A 21,024-nucleotide genomic window follows, 5' to 3' on the forward strand; every position below is an offset into this window, starting at 1 on the left:
AGAGTCGATTCTGAGCCGAGTGGATGAAACCATCTACATTAGCAGTGTGGATTTAAAGCATGCGTTCTGGCAAATTGAGCTGGACCAAAAAAGTAGGGAGTACACTGCATTCACCATCCCGGGAAGGCCGTTGTATCAATTTCGGAGGATGCCGTTCGGTTTATGTAACGCTGCTCAACGGCTATGTCGACTCATGGACCGGGTCATCCCTCAGAAGCTCAGGAGCAACGTCTTTGTGTACCTAGACGATCTGTTGATTATTTCGAAAACGTTCAAGGATCATATGCGGATACTTACCGAGGTTGCCAAGAGTTTACAAAACGCCAACCTCACGATCGGGCTACACAAATCCAAGTTCTGCTTCCGATTCCTGAAGTATCTGGGTTTTGTAATCGGAGAGGGCTCCTTGAGGACAGATCCGGGGAAGATTCAGGCAATAGCCAAGATCCCAGTGCCAAAGAATGTGAGACAGTTGAGGAGTTTCCTAGGAACAGCTGGATGGTACAGGCGGTTCATTCGAGGTTTTTCAGATGTATCGGCGCCTCTGACGGACTGTTTGAAGTCAAAGACCAAGTTCAAGTGGACACCTGCAGCAGAAGAGGCATTTAACAAACTGAAAACAGCACTCACCTCAGCTCCCGTGCTGATACATCCAGATTTTCAGAGCAGATTCTTCGTCCAATGCGACGCGAGCCATGTGGGGATTGGTGCGGTTCTCTTCCAAATGGATGTGGATGGAAATGAGAGACCGATAGCGTTTTACTCTCAGAAGCTGCGAGGAGCTCAATTGAACTATACGGTGACAGAAAAGGAGTGCTTAGCCGCAGTGAAAGCTGTGAACAGATTTCGCCCATATATAGAACTCTTACCCTTCACAGTCATCACCGATCATTCCAGTCTTCAATGGCTCATGACGCTAAAAGACCTAAACGGACGATTGGCGCGGTGGTCGTTGGCGTTACAGGCATATGATTTCCAAATAGAGCACCGGAAGGGGAAAGATAACGTGGTGGCAGACATGTTGTCCCGTATCCCGGAGGTAGAAGCCATTGAGGTGTTCGATTTTGAAACCATTGAATTCGAAAGTCCCGAGTATCTGGAAAGAATCCAAACGGTGAAGGAAAATGCGGAGCAGTTTCCAGATTTAGTGGTGGAAGACGGCCTCTTGCTCAAGCGAGTAGACTTTGTGACCGGGGACACACAGGAATTTCCGTGGAAGCTGTGGATTCCGGAAGCGTTAACTAATACGTTAATCCAGCAAGCACACGACAGCGATACCGCGATGCATGGAGGCATAGGTCGCACGCTTAACAGGCTTAGGCAGTTCTACTACTGGCCCAAAATGGCAATCCAGGTGAAAAACTATGTAAAAGACTGCAACATCTGCAAGGAAACCAAACACACAACCCAGATGACTAGGCCGAAAATGGGCAAACAAACAATCACCTCACGACCCATGCAGCAGCTGTATATGGATTTCCTGGGAAAATATCCACGGTCGAAAAGGGGCAACTGCTACATATTGGTAGTGCTGGATCATCTGACGAAGTTTGTTTGGTTAAAAGCAATGCCAAAAGCGACAGCAGACGCAGTCGTCAGATATCTGGAGTCGGAAATATGGCATGAGTTTGGTGTTCCAGAGATAATACTCACCGACAACGGAGTCCAATTTGTAGCAAGCCGGTTTCAAAGTTTCCTGGAGAAGTATCAAATTCGTCATAAGAGGACCGGCAGGTATGCTCCACAGTCGAATGCCTCAGAGCGCGTGAACCAATCCGTACTTGCGGCTATTAGGATCCATGTAGGGGAAGACCACACACGTTGGGATGACAAGATAGTCGAGATTCAAGGTTCTCTGCGAAGTGCCGTCCACAATAGCACTGGTGTCTCCCCATACTTTGCCATGTTTGGCCAACACATGTTCCTGAGCGGGCAGGATTATAGGATAGCCCGAAAACTAGACGCCGTAAACGACGCCCAGATACAGAGTCTATCTCGAACGGATCGGCTTCAACTAATAAGAGAAAAGGTAACAGAACGCATTAATGAAACATATGAGAGATCAGCCAAACAATATAATAGAAGAGCTAAAGAAATCAAGTACCTACCTGGCCAAGAAATCTTTAAGCGAAACTTCATCCTCAGCGATTTCAAGAACAACATAAATGCCAAGTTTTGTCGCAAATACTTCAAGTGCCGCATAGTAAGACCCGTAGGGAATAACCTATATGAGCTGGAAACATTACAAGGGAAACGATTGGGAGTATTTCATGCAAAAGATTTGAAACAATAATTGCAGCATAGGTACATGCATACGTGCAAATACGTACCCAAGTAATGGCCCGGCTAACCCTTTCAGAACGGCAGGACGAATATATCTCAGGGCGTGGGCGTGGCCTGCGTTGGGCTACTGGCAGCCTCAATTGTACTCCTGTTCCATTGACAAGTAAACGAAACCGTAGTGTGGTGTTATGGTCTGCCAGAAATAAAGAAAATAAGCATTAACAAAATCAAAACATACCAAACGACCGCGTACCTGGGTTAGAGAGGAGCAACAGATGCCGATACTAGGGATGGCCTGGGAATGGAGAACTGGTTCCGGAGTCGTGCTGGTTCGTGGCGGAACTAGTAGAATAGTGGGCTTAAGCTAGGTTTAAATTTCGGAAAACTCTCTCTCGAAAATGGAATTGAGCCGACTTACAAGAAGGGCAACTAAAGGGCAAATCAGACCCATCTAGAAGCGGAGAAAGAGTAGTCGTGCCTGTGGGAAAAAAAATTCCAATGTGAGAGTGCAAGTTGTAGATAAAAAAAATATAAATTAAAGTGTTTTTGTGTTCGCAGCTTCCGGCGCCAAATTCAAAGTCTGGGAGTCTGCGAGGAAAAGGAATTAAACTTGGAGGAAACCATAGGAAAATTGATTATCGCCGCCCACATCTGGGTGGTGCCAGGTTTTTTTTATTTTAAGTTTAGTGTTAAAGTTAATAAAACCATATAATAATCAACAATAACCACAAACCACAAACTACAAACTACAAACTACGAATCTGCTTCTACTAAATTAAAATATTAATGTAACCCTATATATATATATATTATTTATTCATTTATTTATACTTATAACTATTTATTCATGTGTGATGTAATCGTCCCTGTGGTACCCAGGTTAGGGAATTGTTAAGAAATGAATGTCATTTATATGAACTTTGTGAATTAAAGTGGAAAAGAAAAATGAGCGAGTAGAGAGTTAAAAATGGGGTGAGGTGACGCGTAAAAGACCCAGTATCCAGTGTCGGGGAGTTGATTGAAAGGTACATCAGCTCAAGGATGGGAGGGTGTATTCCGCGGCCATTAACAGCAGGTCCGCAGTCCTTGTTTCCATTCATTTTTAAAGTGTCATCAAGTCTGAATAAAATAAATAATACTGTGTGCCGACAAATCCAACCATCGTGGTCATACTCACGCTTGAGATATCCGATTGCTAGCCGGAATCCGATGGTTGGATCACCAAAATAAGTCGAGACATAACATATTTGTTTTTAGCACATTATTAGTCGCAAATGGTTTGACAATTCAACCGAAAAGAATCAAATCAATTTTTATTATTGATCCCAATGCACAGTAGCTCTAAAGAATAAGCAAAATTGTAGGGGAGAGTGGGCAATTTCGTCAGCATTTTTTCAAAGCTATTTTTTGTCCATCTTGAGACACGTTATCATATTTATATATGTATTGTTGAATGCGGTTAGCACCAAGCTTTAAAATGCGACATTCCCCTTATTTTTTAATTACCTTGGTGATTTATAAAAAATTAAAAAGTAAAACCAATATACTGGGGCAAACCCGCCACATAGGGGGGTAAAATCGCCACATCACTGGGGCAATTTCGTCAACTGAAAAATGGAAGGAATTTTACTCCTGTAAATTTGCTACACTGATCAAGCGTACCATTTTTGTTGACGTTAGCCAGCTCGTCAAATAAAAAAATATGTATTTAAAATAGGGGCGAATTTACTCTAAGCATAGGGTGGCGAAATTTCCCCACACAGTACTTTTTTAGAAATAATTCTTTTTCTTCCGAAATTAGGCGCAAAGTAAAAATCACTAACGCAGAAATGCGCATTATAGCACTGTGTATTATATAAAAAACCTGTATCTTATCCCTTTTGAATTGTGACATACAGAAAAAAATTTCGTTGAGAACTAAATGTAGCTTTTGAACTATTAAAACACATTTAATATTATAGCTTAATTATCTTGGCCTTCTGTGCAAAAAAATCGCATTGTTTGTGTCATGCCGTCTTGAAGGACTAAACCAAAAAAATTATATATTTTTAAGAGTTATGGATTCCGAGATATTGCAAGTGACGAAATTGCCCCAGTGACGAAATTACCTCACTCTCGCCTACTTTTTAGATTCAATTACTCATCGGTCCAGGTAGTACCGTATTGAGGCATTTTAAAATACCAAAAAATACGAAAAGTATCCATCGGTTTTTACAATTTTACTCATTGATTGCTCATTGCAGCCGACATATATCTGTCTTGCTCGCACCTACGTAAAATCGTATAGGCAGAGGAAAAGTGGATCTAATAAATGAGCCGAACATTGTAGTAGAATAAACGCATTACTATAAAAATATATTTAACAAATTAAGTTTGTAATTTGAATTGATTTTATAATATTCCAAAAGTCCAATTGGTCAATTAATATATTTTAAATACAAAAATATTATTAAAATTTGTATCTTCATAAAAATTAGAGTAGAGTATAGTAAAGTAGATACGCTTTAATTCAAATTAATGATAATACTGATATTCTTTTGCATACATAAAGTGGCATTTACATTTTTTGTGTTTTAAAATGCAAATAGCATTGAAAGTATTAAAAAAACTAATTATTCAAATCAATGTTCACGGCCTGCTTTCCTAATCTTCTATTATTAATATAATTCTAATCAAGGTGAAAAATTACACCAGTTTACAAAAAACAAGAGAGAACGCTATAGTCGGGTGCCCCGACTACACCAGTTTACAAAAACCAAGAGAGAACGCTATAGTCGGGTTGGTGTCCCGACTATCTAATACCCGTCACTCAGCTAAAGGGAGTGCGAACGCTGTACTCGGGTTGGTATCCCGACTAATAATCGTAACTCAGCTAAAGGGAGTGCGAGGGAGATAGATATATAAATTTTGATTGCGTATAACTTTTTAATGAATGGTCCGATTTGAAAAATGTCTTCTACATTTCGACATTACTTTTCGGAAATCTTTAAAGATGTGGGCGCAGGACCTATTTTAAAATCGTTAGTGGGCGATTGTGGGCGTTAGAGGAGGCGTGGCGCTCGGCTAAAATAAACTTGCGCTGCGTAGGAAGCCAAAGAATATGTGTGGGAAATCTCAACCTTCAAGCTTTTGTAGTTTCTGAGATCTCAGCGTTCATACAGACAGACAGACGGACAGACAGACGGACAGACGGACATGGCTAGATCGACTCGGCTGGTGATCCTGATCAAGAATATATATAGTTTATAGGGTCGGAAACGCTTCCTTCTACCTGTTACATACTTTTGCTCGAATCTAATATACCCTTTTACTCTACGAGTAAAAATCGATTAAATATACCATGAATGAAACTATTGTTTTCCGGTAAGGTACGTCTTCCTGATTAAGAAAATGGCAACTAAAATTTTTTTTATGGATAAATTTTTTTTTAAAGTGTAAAAAACGTTTTTGACACTTTTTTAATTTCTATCTTGAGTTATGGTTAACCGATTTCAACCATAAATGACTCATACAGGTAATAGAATGCCCTCCAACTTTCTTATACATTGCATTGAGATCTTCACTTCTTCAAAGTTGTAAAAGTGAGAAAAAATTCAAAAATGCTGGCATAAATGGCATCGTTAAAAATACACGCCTAAAAACCGAAATTAGTTTTATGACCTTTACTTAAAGATACATCTTTCAGTCAACTAACAAGACCATCAACAAAAAAATCTATCAATAGCTCGATTTTATATCGATTTTTTACGTTGGGAAAAACGGGTATTACAGCCCTGTTAGAGCCCTGTTGTGTCAGTTAACAGCTGTAAACGGCCAAAAAAACACCGTTGTCGAAAGCTTCAAAAATGCATATCAAATTAATTTGCTAATGGATTGTAATAATCAATAGCTTGTTTTTCTTGTCAAAGCACCTTCTACCAGTAGAAGTTATAAAAATAATTTCGGTTTTTAGGCGTGTATTTTTAACGAAGCCATTTATGCCAGCATTTTTGCATTTTTTCTAACTTTTTCAACTTTGACAAAATGTAGCTTCTAAATTAACGAATGGATTACCTGTAAAATGAGTCATTTATGGTTGAAATGGGTTAACCATAACTCAAGTTAGAAATTAAAAAAACGTCAAAAACGTTTTTTACACTTTAAAAAAACTTTATCCATAAAAAAAATTTTAGTGCCATTTTCGTAATCAGGAAGACGTACCTTACCGGAAAACAAAGGTTTCATTCATGTTATATTTAATCGATTTTTTTTTGTAAACTGGTGCTATCAGATACCCGTTACTCAGCTAAAGGGACTTTGATCCGCCGTAACTTTTTAACGAATGGTCCGATTTAAAAAAATTCTTTTACATTTCGATAGGTATTCATAAACACAATAAAACTGCATTTTTAGTTTTCCGAAATATTGAAATTTCTAAAATCGATTTCAACCATAAATGACTCATTTTACAGGTAATAAAATGCTCTCGAACTTTCTTATACAGTGCATTGAGTTCCATTCATTAGTTGTAAAGTTGTCGTCAAAGTTGTAAAAGTGAGAAAAAATGCAAAAATGCCGGCATAAATGGCATCGTTAAAAATACACACCTATATATGTGCAGTTGATATTAATTAAAATAACCGGTAGGTTAACATTAACCTAAAGGAATTTCCAACGAAAAATCCTGCATCATTATTTTATCAGAAATGTGCAGGAAATAACGCCAGTCGATAGTCTAAATTTTGTAACCATGTTTGAATGCATTTTAATGCAAACTGAACCTCATTGTTCCTTCTATATTCGACAAGGTTACATTTCTGATAAAATAATGATGCAGGATTTCTCGTTGGACATTCCTTAAAGGGAATTGGCAAAAAAAAAACCATTCAACACGGGAAAAAACTGCATTAAAAATGCTAGCAGGACCAAGACTGGTAATAAAACTTGTTGTTTTTTAGGACACGACTGTGTTATCAAGATAACAAAGTTACCAACAGTCCTTTCCTAAGTCCCGACTTAAACCCTAGTTGAAAATCTGGTACCTCTGGTTCAAAGCACAGCCGATAACGCATTAATAAAAAAATACTAGTGTTAGGAAGGAAGATCCTTAAAAAGCATAATTAAAAATGTCCTTAGACGTTCAATTCCGGGTCGTATAAATGGAGGTCATTCACGACGAGGACCCCTCCAAAAAAAAGTACAATAACTTTAGCCGTTTTCAAGCTATAGCTATAAGTCAAATCCTTCTTTGCATTTTGCAAATCAAGAAATTTGAAATTTGAAATTGTTTTGATGCAATCGGAAAGATAATTATCTTATATAATTATAATATAATATATTATATATATATTATTATATATTATATTATTATATATATATTATATATATAATAATAGTTTAATAAACAATATTCCAAAAGAAAAAAGTTAAAAAATCTAGTATTTGCTTATGCATTTCTCATTTAAAAAATAATGTGTATGTCATTTTTATACCCTTGCAGAGGGTATTATGATTTCAGTCAGAAGTTTGCAACGCAGTGAAGGAGACGTTTCCGACCACATAAAGTATATATATTCTTGATCAGCATCACTAGACGAGTCGATCTAGCCATGTCCGTCTGTCCGTCCGTCTGTCCGTCCGTTTCTACGCAGACTAGTCTCTCAGTTTTGAAGCTATCGCGATGAAACTTTCCCAAAAGTCTTCTTTCTATTGCAGGTAGTATATAAGTCGGAACCAACCGGATCGGATAACTATATCTTATAGCTCCCATAGGAAGGAAACGTTAAAAAAATTCTAGCTTCGGTGTTTTTTGAAATAAAACCTTCTACTCTTGGAAATATTATTTTTTAAATATTTTAGAATTTTGAATAAAATATTTTAAAAATCGGACGACTATATCATATAGCTGCCATAGGAACGATCGGAAAATTAATGGGAATGATACACAGAAATAAATTTTAACTTCTTTGGTTTTTATTGCATTCTCTCCTACTTTAGAACATGACTCTTTTTAAATATTTCCGAATTTCAATTTTCATTTTATCAAAATCGGACGACTATATCATATAGCTGCCATAGGAACGATCGAAAAATTAATGGGAAATTAATTGGAAACAAATTATAGCTCCGTTGGTTTTTATTGTATTCTCTTATACTGTGGTATATGATTTTTTTTTAATATTTCAGAGTTTTGAATTAAACTTAACAAAAATCAGACGACTATATTATATAGCTGCAATAGGGAAGGATAGAAAAAATAATATTAAAATAATACGAAATTTAAAATTTTTGCGATTTGTAAGTTAATAGGAACGATCTGCAAGGGTATATAAGCTTCGGCTGGCCGAAGCTAGCTTTCTTTCTTGTTCATTTTGCAAACAATAACTTGACAAACTGTACAATGTACAGTGTACATACATTTCCCGTGGCCAGCGCTAAAAATGCTTTGGATCTCGCTGCGGTCTCTACTGGATTTAAAAAGGTAAAAGGTCTTTAATATTTTTAGGATCCTTGGGAAAATATTCACCGTATCCGGACCAATTCGATCTTACATAAATATTAAAAACAAAAAAAACAAGGGGTATTATTTATTATTATACCCGTTACTCGTAGAGTAAAAGGGTATACTAGATTCGTGCAAAAGTATGTAACAGCTAGAAGGAAGCGTTTCCGACCCCACAAAGTATATATATTCTTGATCAGGGTCACTAGCCGAGTCGATCTAGCCATGTCCGTCTGTCCGTCTGTCCGTCTGTCTGTCCGTCTGTCCGTCTGTCCGTCTGTCCGTCTGTCCGTCTGTCTGTCTGTATGAACGCTGAGATCTCAGAAACTATAAAAGCTAGAAGATTGGCATTTTGCATGCAGATTTTAGGAGTTCCTACGCAGCGCAAGTTTGTTTCAAAATGGTGCCACGCCCCCCCTAACGCCCACAATCGCTTATTAACGATTTAAAAAATTTTAATATTTTGGAAAAGTAAAAATGCAGTTTTATTGTGTTTATCAATACCTATCGAAATGTAGAAGAAATTTTTCAAATCGGACCATTCGTTAAAAAGTTATGCGTGATCAACGTTTTCTATCTCTATCTCCATCTCCCTCGCACTCCCTTTACCTGAGTAACGGGTATCTGATAGTCGGGGCACCCGACTATAACGTTCCCTCTTGTTATTATTAACACAGGAACACAAAATTAAACTTTGTGAAATTTCCACGAACCATTTCAAGTTTTCCATGATATTTGGGTGCTCCTGAGTAAAAGTCCCATACAAAATTATTTTCCATCACCTACAGGTTCCGCGGTATAGCTAAGAATACAAAAAACCGATGTTTGCCGACATTTTGAATTACGTGGCCTATATAATTGGACCAACCTTTATTATTTTCGGTAGGACCTACTCTCAATACATCAAGGCATTCCTAAAAAATAGTCCCCATTGTGAACCATTGCCCATGTCTTTGGAATTCGACGCCAAAGTTGAAAATCCCAAAATTGTAGAGATTTTTCTGATGGAAATACAATTCTGAGGATTAAATCTTGAATGGAAGTAATTTTAACTATTCATTGTATCTATTGTTCATTGTATGCTTTAATTTCGGTTTAAAGCGTTTTCATGAGAACATTTTCTTGGATTTCTTATACTAATAAAACCGTTTTTTTTATTTCATTATCTACTCCTAAATGTTGTCAAATTTTAAAAAAGTCAAGGCATCCTACAGAATGGGAGTAAACATTTACATTTCTCTGTGTATGTTCAGTGAACGTATTTTAGTTTCTTAGTTTTAGAGGTTGCCATGACTTATTCAAAATTTGACAACATTTAGGAGTAGATAATGAAATAAAAAAATCGGTTTTATTAGTATAAGAAATCCAATAAAATGTTCTCATGAAAACGCTGTAAACCGAAATTAAAGCATACAATGAACAATAGATACAATGAATAGTTAAAATTACTTCCATTCAAGATTTAATCCTCAGAATTGTTTTTCCATCAGAAAAATCTCTACAATTTTGGGATTTTCAACTTTGGCGTCGAATTCCAAAAACATGGGCAATGGTTCACAATGGGGACTATTTTTTAGGAATGCCTTGATGTATTGAGAGTAGGTCCTACCGAAAATAATAAAGGTTGGTCCAATTATATAGGCCACGTAATTCAAAATGTCGGCAAACATCGGTTTTTTGTATTCTTAGCTATACCGCGGAACCTGTAGGTGATGGAAAATAATTTTGTATGGGACTTTTACTCAGGAGCACCCAAATATCATGGAAAACTTGAAATGGTTCGTGGAAATTTTTGGCTGTGTACCTGTGTAATTAATTGTACGAAAATATAAGTAAAACAATTTAACTGAAAATAAAATTTATAAAATGAAAGAGCAAATAAAAGTTAAAAATAAATTTGTACGTATTTTATGATGGATTTTCATCATCTCTCGTGAAATCATTCGGGACTCGTCTCCGGTTGGAGACATCTCAAATGAAAAATTCGTGTAACGCACATGGTTTATCCCCGGTGACTTCGAAAAAATGTCATTTGAGTTGCACCGAGTGAAAAAGCGGAACTCCGGTACAATTTTCTCTATGTGGCGTCATGAGTGCGTCTTGAGGTACAAATGACCTGTCCTCGGTGATTCACCACGTGATTCACGAGTAAAAGTGACATCTGGAACTGAAGGGAAGTTATACTTTACAAACACAAACATAATTGCTAGCTTAAATCTATACAGTTCACAGTTCAGCCAACTTTTTTGCAGTGGCAAAACTACAGATTTGCCACCAACAATTTTTGGAAGGCTTTTTTTCAAATGAAGATGTCTAGAATCGATTAGAATAGTCTATACATAAAAATTAATTATAAAAACAAGAAAGGAAGTTAACTTCGGCCAGCCGAAGTTTATATACCCTTGCAGGTATGCCTACCTAAAATGTTGTTTTTACATTGTCAAAAATCAAAAAGCCTACTTTCTATAAAGTTTTTTCTATTATTATGTTAATTATTCCTATGGCAGCCATAAGATATAGTGATCCGATCCGGCTCGTTCCGACATATGTACTACCTGCAATAGAAAGAAGACTTTTGGGAAAGTTTCATCGCGATAGCTTCAAAACTGAGGGACTAGTTCGCATAGAAACGGACAGACGGACAGACGAACATGGCTAGATGGTCTCGGCTATTGATGCTGATCAAGAATATATATACTTTATATAGTCGGAAACGTCTCCTTCTCTGCGTTGCAAACATCTGACTGAAATTATAATACCCTCTGCAAGGGTATAATAAATAGGTTTATGAACAATAATTATAATTGGGATTTTTATTCATAGTGTAAAGTTAGCTTCCGTTCTTGCGTTAATTACAATGTTTTAAGTCGAAAAACGTAAAATTTGAAAATACATTTAAAACTAGCCGTTTCATGATTTATCGGAGGGGTTTTTATAAAAAATTCGAAATCTTAAGAACTTCACCATTTTACAAAAACCGATTTTACTTATGCATATATTGAAATTTAAACAAGAGAGAACGCTATAGTCGGGTTGGTGTCCCGACTATACCCGACTATACCCGTCACTCAGCTAAAGGGAGAGCGAGGGAGATATATAAAATTTTGATTGCGCATAACTTTTTAATGAATGGTCCGATTTTAACGTCGAAATTTCGATAGGTATAAATATACACAACAAAATTGAATTTATACTTCTCGGAAATCTTTAAAGGTGTGGGCGCCAGACACATTCTAAAATCTTAAGTGGGCGATTGTGGGCGTTAGAATGGGCGTGGCGCTTACTGCTTAGGAATATATACAGGTGTGTCCCTGAAAACTCTAACAATAAAAAACAACCCAAAAGCAATTTTCTATAGCTAGAGGCATTTTTACAACTTTTTCCTTTGTAGCCAATATTCAAAATCTTTTTGACATGAAAAACCCGACATTTGTGTTGCTAAAAACAACCTCCTAAAATGTCGGTTTCCCCGAAAAAAAAGGGTTTAAGTTTGCTCTTTGACACGCACTTGTATGAAAAACAACATAAGGGCTACTCAGTTTCATCCGATACATTTGAATTTCTTTCGATCAGCATTTTAAATTAAGCCGCTGAACACATAATTTTGTTAAATCTTCAAAATTAATTCGAAAAAAAGGTTAACAAACACTTGAAAATTTATGAAAATGACGCAGATATGTTCAAAATTGGCATTTAAAAGCATCAAATTCAGGTTTGAGGGAACCCGACAATTTTTTTTTGTTTTGCTTTTGATTATGTAAGGAAATCAAGGGAGTTTCTTAGTTGTTTCTTGCTTTTGAAAGCAACTCTCCGAAAAAACTCTAGTGTTTTCTGGGACACACCTGATATACTTTATAGGGTCGGAAATGCTTCCTTCTCCCTGTTACATACTTTTGCTAAAATATACCCTTTTACTCTACGAGTAACGGGTATAACAAATTTTTTTTTTCGGTGGCTATGCTTTTTTTTTTTTTATCTTAATTTGCTTTTGATTTTAAGAAATTAAAATATTAGTGATTTTTATACCCTTGCAGAGGGTATTATAATTTTGGTCAGAAGTTTGTAACGCAGTGAAGGAGACGTTTCCGACCCCATAAAGTATATATATTCTTGATCAGGATCAATAGGGGAGTCGATATAGCCATGTCCGTCTGTCCGTCTGTTTCAATACCGTTTGCGAAGCTTAAAAGCTAGCGCCTAAAATATGTGTACGCAGATAAATTTTGAAAGCCGACCCGATCGGACGTCTATATCCTATAGCTCCCATAGGAACAATCGGATATAGCTTTCACAAAATGAAGATATTTCGCTCAGTGTAAGAGCTTTTGACATGAATCTTATTCTTTTACGCATACCTTGATCAGGGTAAAAGCCCGTGCCGATCGGATGTCTATATCTTATAGCTCCCATAGGAACAATAGGGTGAAATCGGTCAAAATTTGACGTTTTTCAGGATATTTCGCACAAAATATAAGCTATTCCCATGAAACTTCCAAATCGTATTTTTTTGTGCGTACCTTGATCAGGGTAAAAGCGCGTGCCGATCGGACGTCTATCTCATATAGCTCCCATAGGAACAATAGGGTGAAAAATTTTAAATTTTTATTTTTTCAATTATAGAATATTTTGTTGTTTATTAATTCATGTTGCTATTTTAGTCAAGTTTTCATTAGTGAAATCTGCAAGGGTATTAAAACTTCAGCTTGCCGAAGTTAGCTTCCGTCCTCGTTTAACTTGATTTGGAAAAACAAGCAAGTATTAAATTTAAAAAATTAACTTTTTGTCGGTCAAATCTATACACGAGTTAACTTTTTTGTAGCATAAGTAAAATAATATTCAGACAAATCAAACTTGTGACCCAAGAAAATGTATGTATATATAATGTAAATATCGAGTATTACTATAAAAGAGTAGATGTCGATTTGCGTCATGTTCCCCCAGCCCAAACCATAAGACCTAAAATTATGGAAAAAATTGGGTCTGAATCGCGTGTTAGAGGAGGTGTGCACTAAGAAAGGACTTTATTAAATTCGGCTCGAGCGAGAGAGTAGTGAGCAGAGAGAGAGAGTCATTTGAAGAGAAAGAGAGGCGGCCAATGATTTTTTCTGGTTTGGAAATACTTGATCAAAATTTTACTCTTTGGATATTAGAATGGATTATCTAATGGATGCAATTCTAAGTCAAAGTGTATGCCAACCCGTTAAATGCAAATTTTGGATTGGTTTTCAAGGGGAGAGCAGGGAAAAACTTTCAGTCGTCATATTGCATGCAAGAAACGCAATGACACACACACACATCGATAAATTGGCATGTACATAAGTTTGTAATGATTAAATGCGTATACAAACATACATATGTACATTAGGGCGGTTTTTTATAAGGAATTTTTATCTCACCCTTTTAAACACAAGATATTTGTGCAAAATAACTTAAACTAAAATCCAAAAAATTTTAAAGTAAGTCTAAGGGCTTGCGCAATGGTCTCAAAGATTCCAAAAAAAATTACTCATACGGCACGTAAGCCAGTATGAGTTTTGGGTAGGTAAATCTTTTCCCATATCTACACTTGTCAAATATTTGATTTCGTTCATAATCGTTAACAAAATGGAGAGCACCTTTTTTTGGTTGGAAAGCTAAATTTCAATTTTGATGAAGAAGAAACTTTGCCGTCAAAGAGGACCGTACTTTGCTCTACAGGACAGTTCCTCTGAAACAAAGTTTCTTATCTGAAAGTGCTCAGCTTGTTGCAAAAATGCTAGTTAGCGTATGGGAGAGCAAGGAAATTCGAGTACGTCCTTTAACGAATAACGCGACTTAACAAGAAAAGACAGACGGACATGGCTGGATCGACTCTCCTGGTGATGCTGATCAAGAATATATAGTCGGAAATCATTCCTTCATTGCGTTGCAAACTTTTAACTGAAATTATAATACCCTGTACCCTATAATGTCTGTTTGTATGAAGGATTCAATAAATGTAGATCTAGACGATTTTGTTGAGTCCACGTAATTCATTAGACTACGAAAACAAACTAAAGTAAAAATTTAGGTTTCGACTTGGGATCTAAACTTGTTATAAAACCCTAGCAAGTGTTTTTTTGGCCACGATACGTACATTAAGATTTTTAAAAATATCTAAATAGCTTTTTATCCACATATTCTGCATATAGTTTGGGGGCGATAAATAAAAAAAAAATATTTGTTTGATTTGTGGTGCGACTCCCTTAAATATTGGAACTTATATTGCCATAGCGATTTTATTTTTCTTTCGCCGTTTGTAAAGGTGACAAGGTTACCTTTATGTTTAGACTCAATAAGTAATGACAAGTTTACGCCATCTATATGAAATTAAAATATTTGATCAAGGGCAACAGTTCGTATGAGTGATCAACTTAAAGGTCAATGCGCAAGCACTAAATCGCATTTTTTTATACTTTTCCTTTTTGGTATGTCTTAAATGCACCAATGCGCAAAGTATAAGGGGGTGAGAGTAGGACCTTAGAATTTTTCATACAAAAAAAAACCACCCTAATGTACATATGCATTTATGTACCTTAAAAAAATAAAATGTAATATATCCGTGCAAAAATAATATTCCAATTTAAGAAAAGGTAGTATTCGCACAAAGTTGATAATCTGGAAATTGTACCAGCCAAAACGTACCTACAAAAACTTTGAAAAATTGGTTTTGAATTGTGTTAAGGAGGGCACACGAAGAGAATTTTTGTAAAATTTCCTCTCCAAAAAGCTTACAGGTTGAATTACACCCACAGTTTTTACCCAAAACAGTTGGAGCTTTAGGTGCGTTTTTTTTTTAATTTTCCTTATTTCCGGAATTATTTAACTCCAACTGCTGACATTGGGGCACATCTTTTTTTTGTTTACCTTACCATGTTGGCCGTAGCCTTCCATAGATATTTGTGTGTTATTTTTATACATATTATATAGGAGCTAGATCTGTTCGAAAAAAAAGTTACGGTAAAAAAAATCGCACCCAAAATGATAGATTCAGGCTACCAGAACGGTGGAGTTAAGGTGGAAATAAAGTGAGGTTAATGCGGGGTTAAGTTGCGGCTAAGGGGGGTATTAGATAGATTAGGATACAAGTACTGTAAAAGAAGGGTGAAGGTGAGAAAGGTAAGGTTCGTTTGGAACTTGGATAAATGTGCAAGGTGACAAACCAGTTTTATTAAGAAAAAGTAAAGTTAAAGTAAGCAAGTATTGTGAGGAAACAATTTAAAGTTAGGTTAGCTAAAGAGATGAAAAAATGGTGTTAAGGTGGAGAAAGGTGGTTAAAATTATGTTAATTATTAATTAATGAAGGGTGAGTGTGGATGGGTTACATTGGGGTTAAGACGAGAAAATAAAGGTGCCAAAAAAGTGTACCAAGGGTGAGAGTAAGAAAGGAGAGCGGTGAGGTTTAGGTGAGGTAATATTGGGCTTAATGCGGTGTTAAGGTAAAGTATGTTATGGTTAAAAGGATAATCTCAGAAAAAAAATCGCCCTAAATTTTAGAAAATCGCCATACTTTGAAAATCGCCTTGAAATTCAGAAAATATTTCTATTTTTCAGAAATATTTTTCTAAATAATAAGAAAAACTTACCCTGATAAGATGAACTCCTCTTGTTATCCACTTTTAGAAAAATTTTCTGTTATTCAGAAATTTTTCTTTCAAACTAAGAAAAAATCGCCTTACATTTTAGAAAATTGGCCCAATCGGTAGCCTAGGGGTCCAATGCGAGCGGATTATTTGTTTTCTACGCTTATATTCGGAAGCGTGTGTTCGATCCCACGTCGAGGCGGACATTTTTTGCGTCTTTTTTTTTTTTTTTTTGCGCATTAAAATGTATACTTTAATACAAATTAGGATTTAGGTAAGGTAACACACACATAATGGATAAATAAGAGTATAAACCTAGAACCCAAGAGAACAGAATGAGAATGTACTTTGTACAGCGCCTCTCGTGATGCTTCCCTGGCGCAGCTAGTAGAGTGTTTGACTGCAAACTGTGAGGTAAGGGGTTCGAATCCCGCGAGCGACCAAAATATTTTCCTCAAGATAGTAAGTTATTTGATTTTTATGTTTATCATTAATAAATAATATAATAATTTCAGTTATTATTTCAGTTACAATTAAAGATTAAAAGTGTGTTTGTGTACAAGCATCGTGACGTCATCCATGTGTTTAAATAGAGGAGAGAAAAATAAGTTGAGAAACGAGAACCCCAACAACAACACCCCACACCGACAGACTCCACCCAGTCGGCATAACTCCCGATTCCCCGATTTTTTTTCTTCTTCTTATTCAATTTTGCAAAAACTAACCCTAAATTTAAGAAATTTTTTTTCTAATTTTTAGAAATATTTTTTCTAAAAGGCAAGGCGAGCTGCCTTTGGCTTAAAAAGTATGGCGATTTTCTAAAATTCAGGGCGATTTTTTTTCTGAGTGTATGGATAGAATATTAGTGCGTTCTAGGTGGTTTTGCTGTTTAGCTAAGGTTAGGCGGGATTTTACTCTGATATTAATTAGAATTTGAATATATGAAAAAATCAGCAATAAATACTTTGCTAATAGTAGCGAACAACGTCGCTTCGGGTATTGCTAGTAATGTATATAAAATATATTTTATAGGATCGAAAACACTTTCTTCTCCCAAACCCAGTGGTTTGTGGAACTCTTCTTGTTCATGTTCTTCTTCATGCAGATGATACTGACATTCCTAGCTACTGGCAGCACCCCCTCCTCGGCCACGTGGCGGGCCCAGACATTCTTGAACGAGTTTGAATGTTGGGCCTCTCGATGAAAGTAACGTACCTCGGTGTTACCTTAGACCGCCGTTTATGCTGGAAGGGTCAGATTGCCCGTGTCTGTGGGTCAGCAAGGACGAAACTGGACAAAACGGACTGGCTACTTCGCTTAGATAGCGGCCTTCAGGCCAAAGTACGGCTCTTAAAAACCATTGTTCTCCCGACCCTAAAGTGGGAAATAACATGCTGGGGCACCGCTTGCGACACGTCGTTAAGAAGAGTTCAGATTAGCATCACAAACGCACTACGGAGGATGCTTGGGGTGAAGTGGCATCATTACTCCAAAAATAGCGTTTTACGACTTATGGATTCTCGGTCGTGATAGACACGGGCGATTTTTTAAATACAGAAACACAAATGTAGTAACATGCCCCACTATTGCTCGCCTTCCCACAGATTTCGGGATTCCTTTTTTTCTAGATGACAACAACAAACATGAAAACAAGAACCATTTCTTGTGAGGCGTGTTAATAAAGAATGTGCCCCCTTCGGCTTATACCAAAAAAATTGAACATACTTTCCGACGAAAAAAACACTATTAAATACCCGTTACTCAGCTTAATAAAAATATGCCTTCTTGTATGTCTTTTGTGTGCCCCATTTGAAGTATTTTAATTTTGCATCAGCATATTTGGTATTAGAGTGACCATAAAGTAGGTTAAAATAATCCATTTTCTCATTTAGAGCTTCCATCTTTTTTCCAGCACCAGCAGCTGTGTTGAACATGTGGCAACCTCATATGGCATCAGCGCTAACAGAAGCTTGCCAGCGGACTTAAAATAACAAGGTGGCAACACTCAATGGATTTATCTGCGAGAATCAGCGAGCGACACACGTGTATTTATAATATTAATAACACCAGTTTACAAAAAAAAATTGATGAAATACGCACTTTATGAAACTATGATTTTCGGTTAAGGTACATCTCCCTGAGTACGAAAAGGGCACTTTTAATAAACTGTACCATACAAAAAATTAAAAGTGTCCTTTTCTTACTTAGGGAGATATAACTTAACCGGAAATCATAGTTTCATGAAGAGCGTATTTCATCAATTTTTATACCCGTTACTCGTAGAGTAAAAGGGTATATTGTATTCGTGCAAAAGTATGTAACAGCTAGGAGGAAGCGTTTCCGGCCCCATAAAGTATATATATTTCTGATCAGGGTCACTAGCCGAGTCAATCTAGCCCTGTCCGTCTGTCCGTCTGTCTGTCCGTATGAACGCTGAGATCTCGGAAACTACAAAGCTAGAAGGTTGAGATTTTCCACATATATTCTTGGGCTTCCTACGCAGCGCAAGTTTATTTCAGTCGAGTGCCACGCCCCCTCCAATGCCCACAATCGCCCATTAACGATTTTAAAATGTGTCTGGCGGCCACACCTTTAAAGATTTCCGAGAAGCAGGGAACGTAACTGTTATAAGTTTTATTTTAAAAATCACACTTTAACAGTTATTTTCTGATTTGTAAAGTAAAACTCAAAGAATAACTGTTATTTTTTGAGTTTTATAATAAAAGTTGACAAATAACAGTTATTCGTCGTGATCAAAAATAAAACTCAAACTTGATTTATGGCGATTTTGTGGGTAAAATAAATTTAAAAAAAATATAGGTATAAAATATGCACGGTTGCCTTTTTTAACAAATTTTTAGTAAGTTATAAAAAGCACGGGTATCATGTTTTTTTTAATTATTTCATTTTTTCAAAAATGTCAAGGGAATAACTGTTATTCATAAAAATCAAAAAATAACAGTTATTTTTTGAGTTTTATTATAAAAATCAAAAAATAAAAATCATTACGGATTTGTAAACTACAATAGCTAATAAAAATTGTGGTGTATTTAAAAAATTTTTAGGACCCTTCTAAGTGCGTGATTTTTTTGTATGAAAAATTTACAATAACAGTTTTTTTCGTTCCCTGCCGAGAAGTATAAATGGGACACTAACCCGACTATAGCGTTCTCTCTTGTTTTTTTGTAAACTGGTGTAATCTTTGTAATTCTTAATCTCAATAAACTTAAATGGCAAATATACTTCACCATAGTGGTGACCCCGGAAAGTAAAATCATAATAAAAGTTACTTAGTGTACGAAATTGAAGCTCACGTTCTGAATGAACAGATGCCAATACGATTTGCGAGAAATTAAAGGTAGGCGGCTAAATTTCGACGAAGAAAGAGATCGCTCCGATTTTCCATTCATCATGCCGGATTCAAATCCTGATTTAACTGCTCAAGTTCGAGATCTGCAGCAGCAACTCGAGGCACTTCTGGCAACCGGGATGAGACTACTCGGACACACACGTACGACTGTCCACTTGCCCAAAATTCGCACATAGCAACCCACAACTATAATTTGCGCAAGAGGAGCGGTCAATTCGATTGGACCAGATCATCGACGACACTGACAAGTTCGACCTTGTGACTCTTCCCTGGAGAGGGATGTAGTTTTGGCAGAGAAAGTCTTAGTCATTCGACCAGCCAACGAAAAAAAGTACATAGCAATTAAAAATTTCTTACCACAAAAATTTGCGGAATCTCCAGAGTCGAAACTAATCCGACTTCTGCAGGGTGGAGTTGCATCTGATTTAAGACCATCAGAGATCCTGTCCAACATGCGACGACTATCTCCGGACCCGGGCAGCGAGAACATCATTTTTAACTTTTTTCCTGGCAGAGATGCCGGCGTCAGTTTGCCCCACTCTTACAGTCTGGGAAAAGACGGTTTTAGATAAGCTCGCAAAAATCGCAGACAAGATGCTCGAAGCGGTAAACCGTAATGCCACTTTTCCAATCAGCACAAATACCACGACTGCAGCGAGTCCATCTGTTTGCCAGTTTTACCGAAGACCCCTGGAAAAAAGATCAACGAACTTCCTATTGCAGAAGTTCGACGTATTGCAAAAGAATGTCAAAGGTCTTTAATCCCAAGGACGCTAACGCAGTTCATCGCAGTTCACGTCACCGATCGCACATCTCACATCCGCTTCCTCGTTGATTCTGGATCTATGGTATCCGTCATACCACGAACGCTGGTTACACAAAAAAATACTGTGAGCGATTTGACACTATACGCAGCGAACTTGACAGTCATTCATACTTATGGAAAGTACGTCTCTAAGCTGAACTTGGATCTTCGCCGAAACTTTACATTTCCGTTCATTATCGGTGACGTGCACACAGCAATAATTGGGGCAGACTATTTCAGAAAATTTCAATTGCTCATTGATCTTAAAAACCAATGTGCCTTGCACAAGAGAAACACATATATTTTTCTCAGAAAGCCCCATATTTAACGGATTTTATGCCACTGGTTTCAAAGTGGGATCTCTCTTGAGGAATTAGTTATGATTACTTTTGTACGTATTTGTAGTAGTTAAATGTCAGAAAAAACTAATAAATAATATAAAATAATAGTATATGCTTTGGAAAAAATTAACAAACCAATGAAA

The 21,024-nt window shown here is 36.7% G+C and overlaps 2 protein-coding genes across 10 annotated transcripts in view; one reads left to right on the plus strand and one right to left on the minus strand.

Annotated features, from left to right (window-relative positions):
- The window catches only part of nAChRalpha4 (nicotinic acetylcholine receptor alpha4), a 510,593-nt gene that overhangs the window by 22,091 nt on the left and 467,478 nt on the right, over positions 1–21,024 (plus strand). The gene's annotated exons all lie outside the window — the stretch shown is intronic.
- Positions 415–20,794, minus strand: LOC138913195 (uncharacterized). 7 transcript variants are annotated; one of them, XM_070215904.1, is made up of 11 exons: positions 20,093–20,794; positions 19,680–20,004; positions 2,702–2,761; positions 2,537–2,647; positions 2,331–2,476; positions 2,109–2,233; positions 1,654–2,014; positions 1,447–1,540; positions 870–1,383; positions 631–792; positions 415–552 (listed from the first exon to the last, which is right to left on the minus strand). In XM_070215904.1, the coding sequence occupies exons 3-5, from the start codon at positions 2,732–2,734 to the stop codon at positions 2,420–2,422; spliced, it is 201 nt and encodes a 66-aa protein (XP_070072005.1). In that variant the 5' UTR covers positions 2,735–2,761; positions 19,680–20,004; positions 20,093–20,794; the 3' UTR covers positions 415–552; positions 631–792; positions 870–1,383; positions 1,447–1,540; positions 1,654–2,014; positions 2,109–2,233; positions 2,331–2,419. The 7 variants fall into 7 exon arrangements, with proteins under 7 accessions (XP_070072005.1, XP_070072002.1, XP_070072001.1 ...); XM_070215901.1 differs by lacking the exon at positions 19,680–20,004 and having other exon boundaries at positions 2,331–2,625; positions 20,093–20,283; positions 20,417–20,794; XM_070215900.1 differs by lacking the exon at positions 19,680–20,004 and having other exon boundaries at positions 2,331–2,625; positions 20,093–20,283; positions 20,348–20,794.

The sequence above is a fragment of the Drosophila takahashii genome, chromosome 3L, assembly GCF_030179915.1.
Source record: "Drosophila takahashii strain IR98-3 E-12201 chromosome 3L, DtakHiC1v2, whole genome shotgun sequence".
Lineage (NCBI taxonomy): Eukaryota > Metazoa > Arthropoda > Insecta > Diptera > Drosophilidae > Drosophila > Drosophila takahashii.

Coding starts and splice junctions, on each gene's coding strand:
- LOC138913195 (XM_070215901.1), bottom strand. CDS start 20,228: ATGATGTTCTCGCTGCCCGGGTCCGGAGATAGTCGTCGCATGTTGGAC. Junction 2,762..20,092: donor AGATTCCGCAAATTTTTGTG/GTAAGAAATTTT, acceptor TTTTTCCCACAG/GCACGACTACTCTTTCTCCG. Junction 2,626..2,701: donor GCCCTTTAGTTGCCCTTCTT/GTAAGTCGGCTC, acceptor CTATTCTACTAG/TTCCGCCACGAACCAGCACG.